Source organism: Oncorhynchus mykiss, chromosome 20, assembly GCF_057628025.1.
Source record: "Oncorhynchus mykiss isolate SJ-2025 chromosome 20, ASM5762802v1, whole genome shotgun sequence".
Classification (NCBI taxonomy): Eukaryota; Metazoa; Chordata; class Actinopteri; order Salmoniformes; family Salmonidae; genus Oncorhynchus; species Oncorhynchus mykiss.
This window is the reverse complement of record NC_143041.1, coordinates 23,420,520-23,440,346: the sequence shown is the minus strand read 5'-3', so window position 1 is coordinate 23,440,346 and position 19,827 is coordinate 23,420,520. Positions and strand designations below refer to the sequence as shown.

Here is a 19,827-nt window from a genome sequence, read left to right as displayed (position 1 = left end):
ATTTGTGGTATGTCCAACACAGTGTGGAGGGTCACCTGCATGAGAATCACCAAAGTGAACTGCCTGGATTTCACTGGTGTATTTACACAGGTAGTTCTCTCAGTGGCACAACTTTGGTTTTAGAAGTGGGGGGGGGGGGGGATAATTATTAGAATTTGATTTATCCAGTCGGATAAACACTCCAAACAGCCTACCCGCTCGGAGGTGTCTGCATGGTCCTAAAGCACACCGTTGCCTCATTTTGTATCACATTCAAATGATAGAACTGGAGGGGATGAAAATACAATTTCAGAATGTGAGGGGGACATGCCCCCCCCCACCCATCCCTAGTGAAAGTTGCACCCCTGAGTTCTTTGCAAAGTCAATATGCACGATGATCTCCTCTTTCCGCAGATTCTCTTTTAATTCTCTGTTTGGAGTATTGGTGTCGAATGTTGTACATGTGTTTCCCCAACTTCTCTTTCAATCCTTTGGAGAAGTCCTCCAATAGAATATGCAGTGTGTGCATACTTTTCCATGTTTCCATGTTTTTCCTTCTCTCTCTCTTCAGCTTTACTTTTCCACTCAAACCACCATGTCTGCTCACCAGCATCAAAGTCTCTGGCTCAAAGCTCTTTGGCTTAGCAAAGGGAGAACTCTGTGTACATGCAATCAATCTTTCTTCAGGTTCTCACAGCACAAAGACTCAATAAGGTTTGATTGTTGCTGCAGCGGATCACTTTGTGATGCTGTAGTTTGTCCACCATGAACTGGAGGTTGGCGTGGGTTTTGCAGAGGCATGTGTCCCTATCCTGGACTGTTGGCTTGACAACCCAAAAATAACGAATTCATAGTAGGACATTTTAATCTCTAAATATTCCCTTTTAAAATCCTGATAATGGTTCTGAAATGTGCCATTCAAGAAGCACTTCTGCTTTTTTTCCTTGTTTCTTGTTAGTGTGTCCTTTTTCCCAGTTGTTTCTCTACTATTGACATCATGTTCATAGAATCTAGTGATTTCCTCTTCTGTGGCTGTGCTAATTATGTTACGCTGCTTTTTCCTGGAGTATTGAAGACTTGATGGCCTGATTTCATTTGCCCTCATTGCTTTTGCTGAAAATCCAATTTCTCTGTTTGCAGCTTTGGCCAGGCCATACTTTCTCAGGATGTTGCCTCTGAGAATTTTTGAAGCCACTTGTTTGTCCTTGGCACTGCGCATTATTTTATACTTTTGCTTTAACTCTGCAATGATGGCATTTTGAAACAATAATCCTTCAAGTTTTTCGAGGTTCCCTTCAATTTCTGTTTTGTCTTTGGGGAATCTTGTCTCTCCATTTTCTTCATCAGTTGATCATACCTTTTTTGTATTTCTCAGTTTTCCGTTAAGCTTCATCAAGTTTGACATTTGTCATGCAAATCTCTATGTTTTTCAGCGACCTCTTCCAACCTTTTTCTTTCTAGCAAGTATTAGACTTCTCATTCCTGTTGCAGATGAGGACGGGGTATCAGGGCAGGTAAGTTAGGGGCAGGTATGATGGCCTCTTTTTCTGGCTGCAAGTCATCTGGTGACTAAGGTGTTGTGCTGCCTGATAGGTAGGTCTCCATTGCAACTGCTCTCTTTAAAGTCCGTCTTCTATTCCGTTGGTTACATTTCCATCTCTTGCTTCTTTGTTCTCGCTTTGTAAGCTCAGAGATAGAAATCACTTCTCCCTTCAATTGTTTCTTCCAGTATCTCTACCTGTCTTTTTGCAGATGTTCCTGGTATCATATAGGATCATTTAAAATTGTGTTTCTATGTCTGTGACCTCTATGCTGTTTTTTGTGGCATCTTCTAAAAACAAAGAAATACTACTTATGTTTTCCAATTGTTCACACCTTGGATCATTATCTAGATTCAAGTAATTTAAAACGTTAAATAAGCCTAAAGTAATAACAATGGATTTCTGTCATTTCCACCACGTTGACATTTCCATCACAGTTAAGTTTGTGATGGAAATTATGTTTTGCTGTTTTTGGAGAAAAATGAGACTGCTTAGCATGCTTTGGCCAGTATTACAAGCTAGCATATGGTTTACATTAAATACATCAAATATATTAAAGAAAGTGTAGCCTGTTTGGAAATGACTGACAAAAATATTCTCTACACAAGCAATATTTACCTAGATTTTTCTTTAACTTCTGGACATCACATCTGGAACAACTGTCCTCTGCAGCCATGTTCTTCAGTGTCACTATGTTTCCATGGTAACTAAATTAACATTCTCTTGACAACCTTAGAGGAATGTGCCCTCAGTGGTGGAAATGACACCACTACCAATGGACAGGTATATTTTGTGTAAATAACAATATAATGGGCATACTCAAAATAAATATTGATATAGATTTGATTTAATTATCTAGAATAATTACACATTATGTAATGTTTTCTCATAGAAGCTCAGTCTGTCAGGGAAAGGGCAAAACAGTGAAATTGAGGTATAAAATGCATCTGAAAAGTAGCTAAAATACTTGATAGAGATGTTGAAAAAAATATGGGGTGATTGTAGTGTGAACTTAACATAAAGAATAAAAACATATTTTTATAAAACCCCAACATTGACTGAGGACATAGAAGTTCCCGTAGTTGCAGAATTACCCATGTAAACCTCTGACTTCAACTGTATGTATATAGTCTTAATTCATTCCTACTTAGATTTGTGTGTATTGGGTATATGTTGTGTAATTTGTTAGATATTACTGCACTGTCGGAGCTAGAAGAACAAGCATTTCCCTCCCTACACCCGCAATAACATCTGCTAACCACGTGTATGTGACCAATACAATTTTCAGAAATACAGCCAGTACCAGCTCTATTTCTGTATTTTGTAGGTTATAAATCTGGAAAACTAAATCTTACTGACATACAAAATATTTTGGGACTATAATATTAACAAATGGACTAATGGGAGGAGTTTTCCTTTAAGTTTAAATACTAGGTGAAGAGATGACTAACCGCCTCTTCATGAAGGGAATGCAAACATTTCTGACAATTGCATTGATCACATCTGAAGCGAGGACCAATAGACCTACTCTTCCATTCATTTATAAAAAATGGGGAGGTACATTTCTCTGCCAGACATGACCTGACAAGTCTCACAGGCACTCACCCTCACAGCTCCTAAATCATTTCCTCACATCTACAGAAAAACTAACATGTCACATGGCCAGCTGAGAGTGACTCTTTTCAATGGAAACAAAGAAATGTGTCATAAAGACAGTGGAAAAAGTACAAGAATACCAGCATATTCTTTGGACAGTGATTCATGTAATGAATCAGTGACTGATTATTAGTGTGAAGGGAAAGAACGGGGTTTAAACTTCCTTCATGTTAATCTCAATGGTGAGAAAATCATCAGTATGATATTAAATTCCTGTTAAATTTTTTTTTTTTTAAACTAGGCCTAATTGATTACTGCATATTTAAAATCAGAAGAATTGTATAATCTTCTTGCCAAGTATATGTTAAAGGTTTCCCTGAACACAAGCAAACATGTAACCACAGTAAACCAAAGACACAGCTTGTGTTTGCGGACAGGTTTCTTCTTTACACACATTCCTCAAGCTTCAGCAAGCATATTAAAATCAACCTTTGGAATTTGGTAAAGCAGAAATATGGGCATAGTAACCACCACTGGCAGAAATAGGGAGTACCACAAACATAGTAAAGTAGGGCTACATTTTATCAATCCACAGCAGCCAGGGGACTGCTTTAATACAGTTAAAGAGCATCTTCAGAACCAATGTAAGGAATACAAATTCATGCCAAAGTAATTTTTTATTGTAATACCAAGAAAATGTTAATCTATACAATTGCTAGAAAGTAAACATTCATAGACAGGTTAAAACCATCAGATGGAAACAAACCTTAATGAAGGAAACTGATATGTCACTTAACTACTAAAAATAATTGTCCATTGCACTTAACTACATAAATACATCTTTCTGGAGCATAGCATCCACTTTATCTTCGTTACAGTCAACACTTAAGTTACACCTCAAGGGTTGTAACTACAGTACATTCAATAATTTACCATGTCCCGCCATTTGTTTCCATACATTGAGCATCCAGTGAAAAGAATGCACACAAAAAACTGAATTTAACTTGTGGTATGTATTCCTTTTTTCAGGTTTAAACATATCAACAATTCCAACATATGAAACAGACCAGCATCCTTTGTCACAAAGTAACTATGGGATTTCCATATTTCCCCCCCTTCTATGTAAAGTGTGTAGTCATGATAGAATACTTTTCTTAAATCAAAATAAGATTCACACATGATCAAAACCCTATCCCCTTGATCGATGCATGACTTTATTTTAAATACAGTTTATACATTTCCTGTCCCATTGGATGATTGAAATGAGAGCTGTGTCACTAGAGCACAGACTCATAAACAGGATTCTAGAGGGCATCCATCCCCCAGATGTCTGACTACTTCCTCTGTATAGAAGGGAACCAGGATACTTGGGAGTGTCAAAGTGCTGTTGCTTGATTGTAATTTCCTTTTACCACCTCCATCTTTTGTGGTTTTCCTTGTGTTGAGTCACATCAGGAGACATGATAAGGCTCAATACAAATGTGCATGCATATCAAGCTTTATCAGTCCCATTTCCTTAGCCCAAACACACTAGCTATACTCCGTCATTACAAAACTTTCACACAATCAGATGCTACAGTTCGCCTGATTTAACAGTTTAGATACTTTGATATGATATTAATAGTAAAATGTGGATTTTGATGAATAGTGGTACTTAGATTTGCACAATAATCAGTGAGGAAAAGGTGACATTTGCTTGAAGAGCAAAGGACGACTGACGTCTTGTGTTCAGATAATCCGTTTTTTTGTTCATATAAAAGCCATGCTACTACATCATCCACCTTTCCCACCAAATAGCTGAGAAAATGGAGAAGTGAGTCATTGAGCATGTGTATTTTTTAATCAGCCTTTTTGGGGGGGGGGGCCCTCCGGCTAGTCGTTAAAGTGGATGACCACACATCAAAATGTACAACATAACCGTGACTCCATTTTGTTAACGACATTCAGTCCTTAGTGTTACTTGGTTGGAGAGCAGGCAGGGATTAGCTAGACAATGCCTTGTTTGTTGTTGACATCAGAGACAGCCGGTGGCACCTGAATTGGGGAGGGCGGGCTCATATAAATGGCTGGAACAGCATGAACGGAATGGTATTCAACACATGGTTTCCATGTGTTTGATGCCATTCCATACACTCTATTCCAGCCATTATTATGATCCATCCTCCCCTCAGCAGTCTCCTGTGGTTGACAAATTCACACATTTCGTTTTTGCAGTTTTGTAGACGTTTCATATTTAGTCCAGCTCCAATCTTGGTCCTACAAAGACAAACCAAAAGATTATGACACAAAGCTACATTGAGGTCAGGTTTTAAGGTTGTCGCTGTAGAATGGCGTTTGGGTTGTGGTTTAGATATTAATCTCCGTTCCCTCCAGCAAGGCAGCCAACCTCCCATTTACATTTGAGTAACTTAGCAGACGCTCTTATCCAGAGCGACTTACAGGAGCAAGTAAGGTTAAGTGCCTTGCTCAAGGCAGATTTAGCACTTAGTCGGCTCACGGATTCGGTTACTGGCCCAACTTAACCGCTAGGCTACCTCCCCAGACTTGTTTTAAATGGATCAGAGTCTAAATTCAAACTCAGTTAGCCTTAAGGTAATGTTCTACACTTAACAAGGTCAGATAAGAGACATCCTGAAGGCCAAATGAGAACGAACTCAGAACCTCATCACGCTCCTGACCTGGGATACTTAATCCCACCCTTATAGGGAGTTGACCCACATAAGAGAGTGCTGGGTAAATGACGCACACCAGTGGTGCCAACTAAAGAAGAAAGTATGTGTTTCAGGTGTGAATCACATATTATAAAGACTTAAAGGGGGGCTGAACTTTCTGATTTGGGCTTTTGTCACAATTTAAATGCGACAATATTTTAATGTTGCACATCTTTTAGTTGTCTCAAATGCTTTAAATATTTGTACATGAATTTCTACAATTGATTTGGTTTGACAGTTTTAAGTAATTGAAATTTGAAGCTATTGAAATTGTCCCAATATTTTATTCCTTGTGTAATTAACTGATGGTCCCTAACTAGCCCCATAGGGATAACGAATGTCAAACCAAACTGACCATTACTACACGGGTCACATGCAGCGATTGATGATTACTTGGTTGCTGCCAGCTGAGGGCAGGATTGAAATATAAACCCAACCCAATTTACGGTACCCTTTATTATGTTACATCACATTTTTTTGCCATATTCTCACAAATCTCCATTTTGTATTAGACTAACTTTATGACCCTAATTATCCTATTTACACTTTGTAGTAAATGTTGACACTAGAATAAAATGTTTGACTCTTTATCGATGCCACATATGCCATTTTCAAAACAGAAGTAGATTTTTAGCGGCAGTCTCTCTAACACACTGAAGAAAATGTGGTGAAGTGCAACAGTGAAATATAAGACACTGCATTGACAGAATACCAGGAAACAGGATTCCATTACAAGTCTAGCTAGCTTTGAGAAAATGGCCTAACTTACCACTACGCTTTTGGACTGCTCGTCAGCAGCTTCTTGCATCAGGCTGGTCAGCTGACTGAGGTACTTCTGGTTCTCCTGAAGCAGTCGTGGGGCAGCATCACTGGAAGGGAGAGAGAAAGAGAGAGGCAGAATAAGTCACAATGTACGAAGGACATTCTTTTTGGTCTGCTGCTGAATGTCTGGACATTCCTTTCAATCTGCTACACAAAACACAAACCCTTCCTGTCTGCTGTATTGACCACTACCTGTCATTGGGTCCAGGTAGGGAGGTGAGTGGGTGAGGGGAGCTGATAGGCTGGGCAGACTGGGCCCACTGGGACACCTGCAGAGGGTTGGACGACTCTGGGCTGGCTGCTATCGAGTTCCTTGCAGAATTCTGAGCCTGGGAGAAGACAAATGCCATTACTCATATAGATCACATTATGAACTAGGCTAAGTGAATTCTATAGAAAATGTACCCTTTGCTAAGTCAAGTAAAGCCCGCCCCCTTGGTTACTGTTGCAACCTCAGACATTTTCCTGGGAAGCCCAATTCTCCAAACTAGTGGAGAAAAACCCTCACAATGATCTTAAACAGTATTTTTAATAAACAATGAAATTAAGCAGACTGCTTCTTGCTAATCAAGAGACCCCCTGGTATGTTGTGGTGGACTGTCATAACAATTGCTTCACAGGATCATGGTAAAATGATGTTTTTAGGTGTGACTAGACACTGGATGGCTCTGAATAAACTGTCAGCATGCAGTCAAAGATACTAACCACTCTCGGAGCTAATTAGTGCTCTTAAATCATATAATGTTGACAATAGGTGTTATATGCATAATATAGCTAGCTTAACTAGCTAATACATTTATAAAAAACAAGTAAAAAAACAAGACCTGACCAAATTCACATAGAAATGTGAGTTATAAATCTATCATTCTACTTGAAAACAAGTCTAAGAAGCGGTAGATCTGTTCTATGTGCGTTATATCTATGCTTCACGTTCTTAAGTTTTGTACACAAGCTTCAACCAGCTGAAACAATATTTTTGGTTATGGAAAATATATTTAGCAGTGGATAGTATAGAGAATCATTGTACCATCTTATTTTGTCACAAATTGAAATTAGATGAACTATTAGTTTTACCAATGAGGAAATGGCGGAGCGATTTTTGCATAGTGCAACTTTAAATGGCTAGCTAGCATTTTCAATGGAGGCAGTGCCAGTGTAGCTAGCTAACCTGCTAGCAAACAATGGAACAAAAGTATAATTTTGGATTCGAAAAATACCACAACATTTTAGGGATCACAGTCGCAAGTACCCTGGTGCACTTTTAAATTATTTAGCCATTTAAACAATACATTTTTTGCCATTGCCATCATTGGCTTCCATGCGTTTAAAACTAGAGCTTGTTTGAGGCTTGTCGGACACGAGCAAGGTTGGCTCGTGTCCGATCAGCAATTGGTTGCCCATAAATCTGGGACGAGGCATAGCAAAGGGTCAATTGCACATGACTTAAAATAACCCAATGCCATCTTATAGTAAGTTATATGACTTCATGATCTTATGACTAACTTTACTGAAGTTCTATAGATAAAACCTCATCGTCACTCACACAGGCAATCTTCAATAGGTGCCAGAACTCTCTCTGTCTCTTAATCTGCATCTGCATCACGGTGTTGTCGGCATCCTTGATGTTCTCCAGTGTCTTCTCGATGCGCGGGAACAGGTCAATGATCTTCTGCTTGCTCAATAAGATCTTACTGCATGGGGAAACAGAAGTTAAACAGTGTTTTCCACTTAAATTTTGTAGGCTACTTTTCAATTCGTTAGTCAGAAAAGTCTTCCGAGCCCTCTCCCTCTAGAAAGAACAATATGCATCTTCTAGCGATCTTTCGATAGGTCAGGCGCCTGTCAGTCAAAGTCAACAATGATGGCGAAATACTGCTGGTTTGACGGTCTGCTGTCTGTCACGCCTTTCGGTATCTGGTTGTATGCGTTGTGTGTGCTGTGGTTGCAGTCGAGGGAGAGAAAATGAATTTGCACGTTCCATACAATGTGAGTGAATTTGCACTTTCCATATGTGGTAACGATGAGTGGAAATCCACTTAGCCTATTGTTTTCTGGCATATTAATTTATTTTATTTTGCGTGCAGGGTCCGACATTAACGATGGCCTGGAACCAGTAAAAACATGTTGCGACAGTAACTGTTCAGCGCATTTTGGTATTCCAATTCAACATTTACCTACTCTGTCACAGTCTACCATTGAAGACACACAGAAGAAGCTCTCCCCTCACCCTCCATTTGGCAAATCTGACCACAACTCTGTCGTCCTGATTCCTGCCTACAAGCAAAAACTCAAAACAGGAAGTACCAGTGACACGCTCAATACAGAAGTGGTCTGATGAAGCGGATGCTAAACTACAAGACTGTTTCACTAGCAAAGACTGGAATATGTTCAGAGATTCATACTATAACACTGTGGGAACAACGACATCATTCCCACAGTGACCCTACGTACATATCCCAACCAGAAGCCCAAATGTATAGGCAACATCCGCACTGAGGCTAGAGCTGCCACTAAGGACCGGGACACTAATCCCCCTATGACCTCCGTTGAGCCATCAAATAGTCAAAACAGGACCAAGATGGAATCCTACTACGCTGGCTCTGATGCTTGTCAGATGTGGTAGGGCTTAATCTATCACAGATTAAAGGGAAACCCAGCCACAAGCTGCCTAGTGACGCCTTATTAGGCTCAGTGCCTTTGGCCAAACTCGTATTTCTAAAAATTAATTCAGAGTCTGTGGCTTCAGGCTCGTGCAATGATACCTGGAGAGCAGGCCAGCAGCGGAGAATACACGCTCTGTGCTTGCAGAGCCACTGGGGAGGGATGCAGGTAAGAAAGGGTTATTTAGCCTAAAAACCTTTAGACCTATCAAAACGGAATGCTCCTTGAAAGAGGTAATATGCCAGGCCTATTGGGCCACAATCAATGGTGGCCTATTATATTGATGACAAAACAAAAATTAAAACTTAAGATATCAGATTTTTAGTTTATAAATACTTTGCTACAATGACACTTAGCTAGCTACCCACCTCTTTATTTTGTTAGCATATGCACATAGTAAGTACAACATCATGCTTTCAGGATACGTGTTTTTTCAGATTAGACAATGATTCTTTAGTTGTGGACACTACATCACCCCACTCCCTCTCTTGCGCCTCCTCAACTTTGTAAGTCACCTTGATTTTGCACCTGTGTGTTTTATCAGTTTCTTTATGAAAATATTTAGCAAACTTCATGACAGTAGCTAAAACAAAGGGCTATAGCATCAGACAAGTAGACTGCAAATGCATGCTGGGCTGGGCATGCCCTGAGCTGATGACATGAGCACTACTTGGGAGAGCTATAGAAGCGAAATTGGAGAGGGCGAGAAGGCCAACGTTCCAGCCTTTGGGAAACTTGCTCTACGCCCCAGCCAAATTTGGCACGCTCCTCGCTCCGCTCAAATACTCTTACCAGGTCGTGTACTCAGAGCATTTGTTGACCAGCTGGAAAGTGTCTTCACTGCCATTTTAAACTTTCCCTGACTCCGTCTGTAATATCTAAAGCAGACCATCATAGTCCCTGTGCCCAAGAACACTAAGGTCACCTGTCTAAATGACTATTGCCCCGTAGCACTCATCTGTAGCCATGAAATGCTTTGAAAGGCTGGTCATGCTCACATCAATACATTATCCAACACACCCTTGACCCACTCCAAGGGGTGCGTGCTTAGTCCCCTCCTGTACTCCCTGCTCATCCACGACTGTGTGGCCACGCACGGCTCCAACACCATCCTTAAAGTTTTCTGACAAGACAGTGGTTGACCTGATCACCAATGACGAGAAAGACTATAGGGAGGTCAGTGACCTGACAGTATGGTGCCAGGACAACATCCTCTCCCTCAACCAAACAAAGGAGCTGATTGTGGACTACAGCAATTCCTAATCTTACCTCCACTCCAAGTTCAAACTCATTTAACTTTAGCAAGAAAAAGTCATGGCGGCTACAAAAGGCGACACTACAGGTGACATTTTTACCCGGACTCGAGTATTAGCGACGGAAAAAGCCTCCAAGAAGAAGCTAGCTTCAGAAAAAACTAGCGCCATTAGCCAGGAGCAAAAGAACCCGCTCCCCCACGAGGCACAACGAATGCCAACCTCGCACTCTGTCGAAGACATCCTTTCTGAGTTGAGATCCCAACGTACAGAACTAAACACTAAATTAGATGCCATTAATTCTCAGCTCAGTGCGATAGGGGGCAAGGTGACAATCCTGGAAAACGCTTTGCCTGACATCAACAACAAGATAACCATAAACGCGGGGCGCCTGGACGAGGCAGAGGGGCGAATCCTATCCATGGAAAACTTATTGACAGATGCCATGGAAACAATAGCATATGCTAAAAAGAAAATCGAGCATCTGGAAGAGAAAACAGAGGACCTGGAAAACAGGGGGCGAAGGAATAATTGTGTTCTATTCAATCTGGGCGAAAAAGAAGAGGGAAACATGCCACTGATCCGCTACCTGCAAGACAAACTTCCCGAGTGGCTCCACCTGCCCACCGACAGGCCCATAGAACGAGAGAGCTCACCGAGCACTGAGGCCCCCACCAGCAGCTAGACAACCAGCGCGTCCAATCACCATACGTTTCCTGAGATTCACCGACAAGGAACGAGTCCTACAGGCGGCGAAAAACAACACCATCACAGTGGGAAACGCCAAACTCGCTTTACACCAGGACCTGTCAGCTGGAATACGCCGAGAATTTGACGAAGTGAAGAAATACTCCATTGACCGAGGCATCTTCAGGGGATTCAAATACCCAAACGAGCTCAGGATTCTTCACCAAGGAGCCTTGCGACACTTCAAAACTCCCGAAGAGGCAAAACGTTTTTTGAAAGACAATCCTGGCCAATGAGAAACAGACCAATGACTAAATGCGATTAATGCCATTACTAAAGGAGGTAAGACGACATATAGCCAATATCCAGAGATCCACCCCCTAAATGTCATTATAGCCGTCCAATTTATATTTATTGTCCTTTAACTGAGAGGGATGGGCTGTATAGCCTAACCTAGGCCTACTAATGTTTCAGCCTACTTTTATTTCCCTGTTTTTTTGTTGTTGCTATTATTACCTGGGGTTCCCTATGTCCCTTGGGGGAGGCATATGTAGGCTGGGCTATTGATTTTATTTTTCTCCCCTCTTTTACTGGGGTCTGGACGAGGGCAACTGTGTTATTTACTCAATGCGGGGTGGAGAGGATAATGCATTTCTTTGGTGGGGAGAAGGAGACGTTGTGCGTTGCTAACTGTTCCCGGTTTTTGTTTTATTCGGAACACAGAATTGAGACTGAGCGGGGGGGTAATAGATCCAACGGGATGTGTCGAGTTGTTTGGGAACTCGGCTGGGGTGTTCAGAGATTATTATTTTATGTACACCATTTATTTTCCTTTTATGTGAACGCAGCTGTAATTACTATCCACTTTTACCCAGCGATGACTTGCACTAAAGTTCGATTACTGCTCGATGACGATGACTAGTACCTTAAATCTATTGACATGGAACTGCCATGGTCTAGGGCATGCAATAAAACGAAAAAAGATACTATGTGCTCTAAAAAAGGAAAAAGCAGACATTGCGCTATTACAAGAGACACACCTCTGTGATGCTGAACATGCCAAACTCCGCAGAGCTTGGGTGGGACAGGTGTATTTCTCATCTTTCAAATCAAACAGTAGAGGCACAGCCATACTTATCCATAAAAATGTTCCATTCATAATTGACAAAAACATATCTGATCCGGAGGGGAGATTTATTTTGATAACTGGGTCACTATATGGTCAACCAATTACTATATTAAACATATACGCCCCTAACACAGATACTCCTGCCTTCATGTCAAAAATTATAACCCTGTTCAATGAGCATTGTGTCTCCTTTGGCGTGGTGGCCGGAGATTTTAATTGTACCCTTAACCCAACCCTAGACAAATCATCTCAAGTCCCCACCACAAATCCTAGATCTGCAAAGATGTTGAACTCTCTTACTAAAGAGATGGGACTGATAGATATCTGGAGAGAGAATAATAGCTCATCTATGGACTATACATACTACTCTAATGTCCATAACACCTACTCCCGTATAGATTACATTTTTATCCCAAAGAGTTTCATAAATTCAGCCACATGTACAATCGGACCCATAGCACTTTCAGATCACGCCTTTGTCCACCTCTGCTTTGACCTCTGCAAAAACATCCCGAGGTCAAAGAGCTGGAAATTCAACACCTCCATGCTATCAAATGACGAGTTCCATACATTGGTAACTACATGGATAGACAACTACACACAAGACAATAAACACTCTCCTGTTTCTCCGGCCACAATGTGGGACGCTGCTAAAGCCACACTAAGAGGTCATCTAATTGCATATGCTTCCTCTAAGAAAAAAGCAATGGAAGCACACAGGCTAGATCTTGAGAGGGAGCTGGAATGCTGTGAAAAAATACATAAACAATCCCTAGACAGCACCTCCTGGAGTCATCTTAAAGCAGCCAAAGCCAAACTGAATTTGGACTACACTCGGGAGATAAAAAAAAAGAAGTTTTCTTTACTAAACAGAAATACCATGAGTATAGCAATAGGCCCAGTAGATTGCTTGCTTACCAATTAAAAAAGGAGCAGTCAGAGCGTACAATCATGGCTATCCGAACAGCAGAGGACGAGGTCACATATGACCCAAAAAAGATCAATTTAACTTTTCATGATTTTTACTGCAAACTATATACCCCTGAGAGAAAACACACAGAGGCAGAACTCCACTCTTTCCTAGAGGGAATCTCGCTACCTAAACTATCAGAGACCGACCAGGAAGATCTCAACTCCCCCTTCACTCCTGAGGAGATCCTGGAGGCAATTACCTCCATGCCACCTAATAAGTCCCCAGGCCCAGATGGATTCCCCAGAGAGTTCTACAAAGCTTTTGGGCCCCAGCTCAGCCCTATCTTCATGCCAATGCTGGAGGATTTTTGCAAAAACGGAGTTCTCCCAGACTCAATGCACACAGCTCGCATTACAGTGTTGCTAAAAAAGGACAAGGACCCCCTATCCTGCTCGTCCTTCCGGCCCATAAGCTTGTTGGATTTCGACTATAAAATAATTACCAAATTGCTCGCCAAAAGACTAAACACTCTTCTTCCCAAAATAATAAAAGCGGACCAAACTGGATTTATTAGAGACAGATACTCTTCTGATAACATTCGCCGTCTTTTTGATATTATTGATCAAGTAAACGCACAAAAGACCCCTGTCCTGCTGGCTTCACTGGATGCTGAGAAGGCGTTTGACAGGATGGAGTGGAGCTTTCTGTTCTCAGTCTTAGAAAAGTTCAATATGGGCCCAAATTTTATTAAATGGATCAAATCACTATACTCTCATCCAAATGCCATGGTGACTACTAATGGACTGAACTCTGACAGATTCCCTCTGGAACGGGGCACAAGACAAGGGTGCTCGCTGTCCCCACTGCTCTACTTGTTGGGGGCGGAGCCTCTGGCAGAGCTGATAAGGAGCAATCCAAGTATTATGGGTGTTTCTGCAGGTGGCCTGCAGCACAAGATTTCGCTTTACGCGGATGATGTCTTGCTCTACATATCCAACCCTGAGAAATCCCTCCCTCTCATTTTAGACACAATTGCTCAGTATGGCAAGTTTTCAGGTTATAAGATCAATTTTAACAAATCCACTGTCTGCCCTCTCAATATTACACTCACCAGCTCTATGAAGACACTTTGTCCTTTCCAATGGAAAACACACGGGTTTCAATACCTCGGGATCTTCATAACACCAGATCTGAATAGCCTTTTTAAGGAAAATTATCTTCCACTCCTGGATCGAATCAAGAACGATCTCCAAACCTGGATCTCCCTCCCAATTAGCTTAGTAGGAAGAATTAATGTAATCCGTATGAACGTCCTCCCTAGACTAAACTACTTATTTCAGATGCTCCCATGCTATCTCCCAGTTTCCTTCTTCAAAACAACTAACCAAAGCATCACCAAATTTATATGGGGCAATAAAAAACCTAGGATCAAGTTTTCCACTTTATCAAAACCTGAATCTAAAAGGTGGTCTTGCCCTTCCCTCCCTTCAACTGTACTACTGGTCTGCCCAAATCCGCAACATGCTAACATGGATCACAAACAGACAAGAGTCAACGTGGATTCAGATAGAAGCCCAATCCTGTGGTTCATTGCCCTTAAGTTCAATTAGATTCATTAATAACTTTAGTGAAGTGGGCAACATAGCCAAAACCTTTGCGATTTACAGCACCCTACTAGCGTGGAGGGACTGTAAGAAATACCTGGGCATTTCCTCCCAAATATGTTCTCACTCGCCTATAGTAGGCAACCCAGACTTGCCAAAAGCCCTGAGGGATGCCAACTTTAATCTTTGGCATACTCTAGGAATCAGGACCTTTTCAGACCTATTTCATCAGAAAACCACTACACTGAAATCCTTTCAAGAGCTCTGCAGTGAATTCGATGTGCCAAGATCCCATTTTTTTTTTAAATATCTTCAAATTAGACATGTAATTTCCTCATTTACCTCCAAGAGGAGGTTTAGAACTCAGTTGAATGAAGTTGAAACCCTTCTTGTCACAGCACAATCCATTAAAGGCAAAATATCTCACATCTATAGACTCCTTTCTGAGAAAGGAAGCTCCTCCTTTACTCCTTTGAAAATAATCTGGGAAAAGGACCTTGGTCTGACTATCAGTGATGAGTTATGGGCGGAGGTTTGCGACAGGGTATACTGCTCCTCTACCAGTGTAAAAATGAAAGAATCTAATTACAAATTTTTGTACAAATTTTATTATACTCCTTTGAGACTCCATAGACTGAAAACAGATATGTCTCCTAACTGTAAAAGATGTACCTCTGAAAGTGGAACCTATATGCATGTATTTTGGAGCTGTAGGGAGATTGCCAGATTCTGGCAATCTGTACATACTGCTGCACAGAAAATACTAGATGTACAGTTTGATATGACCCCGTGTATCTATCTTCTTAATGCCCAGCAGGACTTTGTTCTTGATCCTGACAGAGAAAATTTGCTTATGACTATTACATACTTTGCTAAGAAATGTATTCTTCTATTGTGGGCCTCTAATACCCCTCCTACATTTAAAATGTGGATTGACCAGATTGTTGACTTTCTTCCTCTTGAAAAGCTCACTTATGACCTCCACAAGAGACAGCCCAAGTTTGATAGACTCTGGTCTCCACTATTCAACTATATTTCAAACTGGACAGAGTGAACAGGGTGACTAGGGAAATGCGCAGATACATGTTGTGTAAGGTACTGTAAAACCTAAAAACGAATTATTGGCCCGTCGTCTCAGCGAATGCTTGAAATAGCTGATAAGAACCTTGATAGTGCTGCTGCAAGTGTTATGTTTTTTTTAAAAATTTTTTTTTATTTAGTTTATACATACATACATACATACATACATACATACATACATACATACATACATACATACATACATACATACATACATACATACATACATACATACATACATACATACATACATACATACATACATGTATGTATGTATGTATATGTATACCAAAGGAAAATATATAGATTAAGAAAAATAAATGCTTTTATTTGACTTTATCATTCATTTTAATTGTATTTTTATTTTTTCAAAAGTATTATTATTTTTTAATTTTTTAAAGCCTGTCACATCTGTGAATGTGGAATGTGTTTTGTTGGTTGATTGAAAAACAAGAAAACTTAATAAAACTTTAAATTGAAAAAAAAAAAAATTCTAAATTGTCAAAGACTCCAGCCAACCAAGTCATATTGTTCTCTCTGCCATCACATGGCAAGCAGTAACGAAGCACCAAGTCTGGAACCAACCTTGAACAGTTTCTACCCAAAGCCATACGACTGCTAAATAGTTAGTCCAGGTAGGTATTTGGTTAACTATCTGCATTGATCCATTTTGCACTAACTCTTGACTCAGATACGCTGCCGCCGCCACTACTATCATGTTGCCTTGTCACTTTATCCCTACCTATATGTACATACTGTATCTACTTTAATTACCTTGTAACTCTGCACATCAACTCAGTACCCTGTGTATGTAGCCAAGTTATCGTTATTCATTGTGTATTTATTCCCTGTGTTTTTTTGTTTGTTATTTCCCTCCATTGCTGGGAATGGCCCGTAAGTAAGCATTTCACTGTTAGTCTACACAAAGCACGTAACAAATAAAATTTGATTTGAAGACTACACATGTAAATGTTATGCTATTTGTACACTGAACAAAAATATAAAAACACAACATGCAACAATTTAAGATTTTACTGAGTTACAGTTCACAAGGAAATCACTCAATTTAAATAAATTCATTAGGCCCTAAAGCTATGGATTTCACATGACTGGGAATACAGATCTGCACCGGTTGGTCACATATCTTAAAAAAGGTAGGGGTGCAGATCAGAAAACCAGTCAGTATCTGGTGTAACCAATTTACCTAATGTAGCGCGACATCTACTTCAATGGCTGTGCGAAGTTGCTGGATATTCGCGTGAACTGGAATGCGCTTTCATATGCGTAGATCCAGAGCATCTTAAACATGCTCAATGGGTGACATGCCTGGTGTGTGTGCAGGACATGGAAGAACTGACATTGTCAGCTTCCAGGAATTGTGTACAGGTCCTTGTGACAGTGGCGTGCATTATCATACTGAAAGATGAGGTGATGGCGGCAGATGAGTGACACGACAATGGGCCTCAGGATCTCATTACGGTATCTCTGTGCATTCAAATTGCCATCGATGAAATGCAATTGTTTTCGTTGTCCGTAGCTTGCCTGCCCATACCATAATCCCACCACCACCATTGGGTTCATAACGTTGACATCAGCAAACCGCTCGCCCACACGACGCCATACACACTGTCTGCCATCTGCCCGGTAAAGTTGAAACCGGGACTTATCCATGAAAAGCACAGTTCTCCAGTGTACCAGTGGCCATCGAAGGTGAGCATATGCCCAATGAGTTGGTTACGACGCCGAACTGCAGTCAGGTTAAGACCCTTGTGAGGATGACAAGCACGCAGATGAGCTTCCCTGAGACTGTTTCTGACAGTGTGTACAGAAATGTTTCAGTTGTTCAAACCCACAGTTTCATCAGCTGTCCGGGTGGCTGGTTTCAGATGATCCCGCAGGTGAAGAAGCCAGATGTGGAGGTCCTGGGCTGGCGTGGCCACATGTGGTCTGCGGTTGTGAGGCTGGTTGGACGTAATGCCAAATTCTCTAAAACAGCATTGGAGGCAGCTTACACCAGAGAAATTAACATTAAATTCTCTGGCAACAGCTGTGATGGACATTCCTGCAGTAATGACCCCCCCCCAAAAAAAACTTGAGACATCTGTGGCATTCTGTTGTGTGACAAAACTGCACATTTTAGAGTGGCCTTTTATTGTCCCCAGCACAAGGTGCACCTGTAATGATCATGGTGTTTAATCAGCTTCTTGATATGCCACACCTCTCAGGTGGATGGATTATCTTGGCAAAAGAGAAACACTCACTAACAGGGAAGTAAACAAATTTGTGCACAACATTCGAGAGAAATACGATTTTTTAGTATTTCTGGGATCTTTTAGTTCAGCTGCTGAAACGAGGCACCAACACTTTACATGTTCTATTATATTTGACGACTCACACCAACTTCTTCTGCTCCTCTGTCGTTCGCTACAAACTTTAGTCAGAGTACCATCATTGAAGTTGTTTGTTGTGACGAGGGGCGTGGTACAAAACAAAGATGTCAACGATTGGATCGTCTCCAACCAATCAGAGTATCAAAGCCAATGACGAAATTTCAAAACACTGCTTTAATCCACCTGTGTTTTCAACCCATCAGTTTCTGGACCCATCAGACAGCCCTGAATGTGCTCGCATTCAGTTAAGAGTTGGGGAGGTACTCAGATCCAGACTCATTGTGAAGAAGAAACCAACATCTACGGGCGTGGGGAAGCGATTGGCTGGAGCAAGAAGTCAGTGTAGCCAGATAACCCACGAGTAAACTTCGAGCAGTACATGAGCAAAAAGAAGCGCCCATCAATCTACTCACAGAGCTTATTTATGTATTTTAGGGAAAGTGATTTACAACAGTAAACCTTAAATAGTGAATATATGCAGGCAACTGTTGACTGTCAGCAAAAAGAAAGCAACAAAAAGACACCTAGCATTTGTCTTGGCTAGCCTACTGGAGCCATGTCTATTAGTATTTTGAAATGTTAGAGGCAGAGGCAGCGTCCCATTTTCATATCTTCACAAAATGACACTGTACTTTAGAAACAAATGTATACAATGCAATTCTAAAGAAGAGTAATGACTGGCATTGCTAAATTGTATTAGCCATGTTTTTAAAAAACTATATCATAATAACCAAATGTAGCCTATTCTATAGATTCTATAGATTACCTTACAGTGAATTTATGTTCAAAAACAACATTTTGGGGGGGAATACAAGAAGTACTATGGATACTAATATCCCTGTGAGCCTCCCAGGACCATGTTGCCCATGGTTAAGAACATACTGTAGATTAATATTACATAGTATTGTATTACACCCTCTTAATTTACAAATCCCTTAGCCAAAATTGGTTTAATCCGTTGTTAGCAATATTCATAGAAAATAAACAATGCATATAATATAAATACATTTAGAGATCTGGCCGTGGACCCCCTGCCGCAGACCCCAGTTTGGGAACCTCAGCAGTAAGGCACATTATTGCGAAAGGTTAAGAATGAGGTAAAAATATATAGCATAGAACAGACGCATGCCTCTCTAACATACAGAGTATAGAATCAGGTCAGCTTTATTAAGGTCATTTCTATCTGCAGCGTTCAGTTGGTGAAGTGACAGTCCACTGAACAGTCCCAGACCCTGCTTACCTGAGGTGTGTGTAGAGGTCTCTCAGGACCTTGTCCTGGTTCTGGACAGTCTGTATAATGGCTTTAACCATCTCTGAGCTGTCACTGCTCACACCAGGGTCAGGTGCTGAGGGAAGAACAGCACACAGGTGTCAGAACGTGGTAGTGTTTATACAACTACCGTCGTACGATTACAGATTCTATTCAATATCCAAAAGTACTACAGTGCCTTATTGAAATTG

General features: G+C 40.9%; 1 protein-coding gene across 2 annotated transcripts in view; it reads right to left on the bottom strand.

The window, feature by feature from the left end:
• Nucleotides 1–3,774: 3,774 nt before the first annotated feature.
• The window catches only part of LOC110499151 (inhibitor of nuclear factor kappa-B kinase subunit alpha), a 35,950-nt gene continuing 19,897 nt past the window's right edge, over nucleotides 3,775–19,827 (bottom strand). For both annotated transcript variants that reach the window (XM_021576096.3, XM_090212626.1), the window contains 5 exons: nucleotides 19,607–19,712; nucleotides 8,193–8,340; nucleotides 6,842–6,978; nucleotides 6,597–6,696; nucleotides 3,775–5,372 (listed from right to left, as the gene is read on the bottom strand). In XM_021576096.3, coding sequence (XP_021431771.1) covers nucleotides 5,310–5,372; nucleotides 6,597–6,696; nucleotides 6,842–6,978; nucleotides 8,193–8,340; nucleotides 19,607–19,712 — 554 coding nt within the window. In that variant the 3' untranslated portion in view covers nucleotides 3,775–5,309. The remainder of the gene's footprint in view (nucleotides 5,373–6,596; nucleotides 6,697–6,841; nucleotides 6,979–8,192; nucleotides 8,341–19,606; nucleotides 19,713–19,827) is intronic.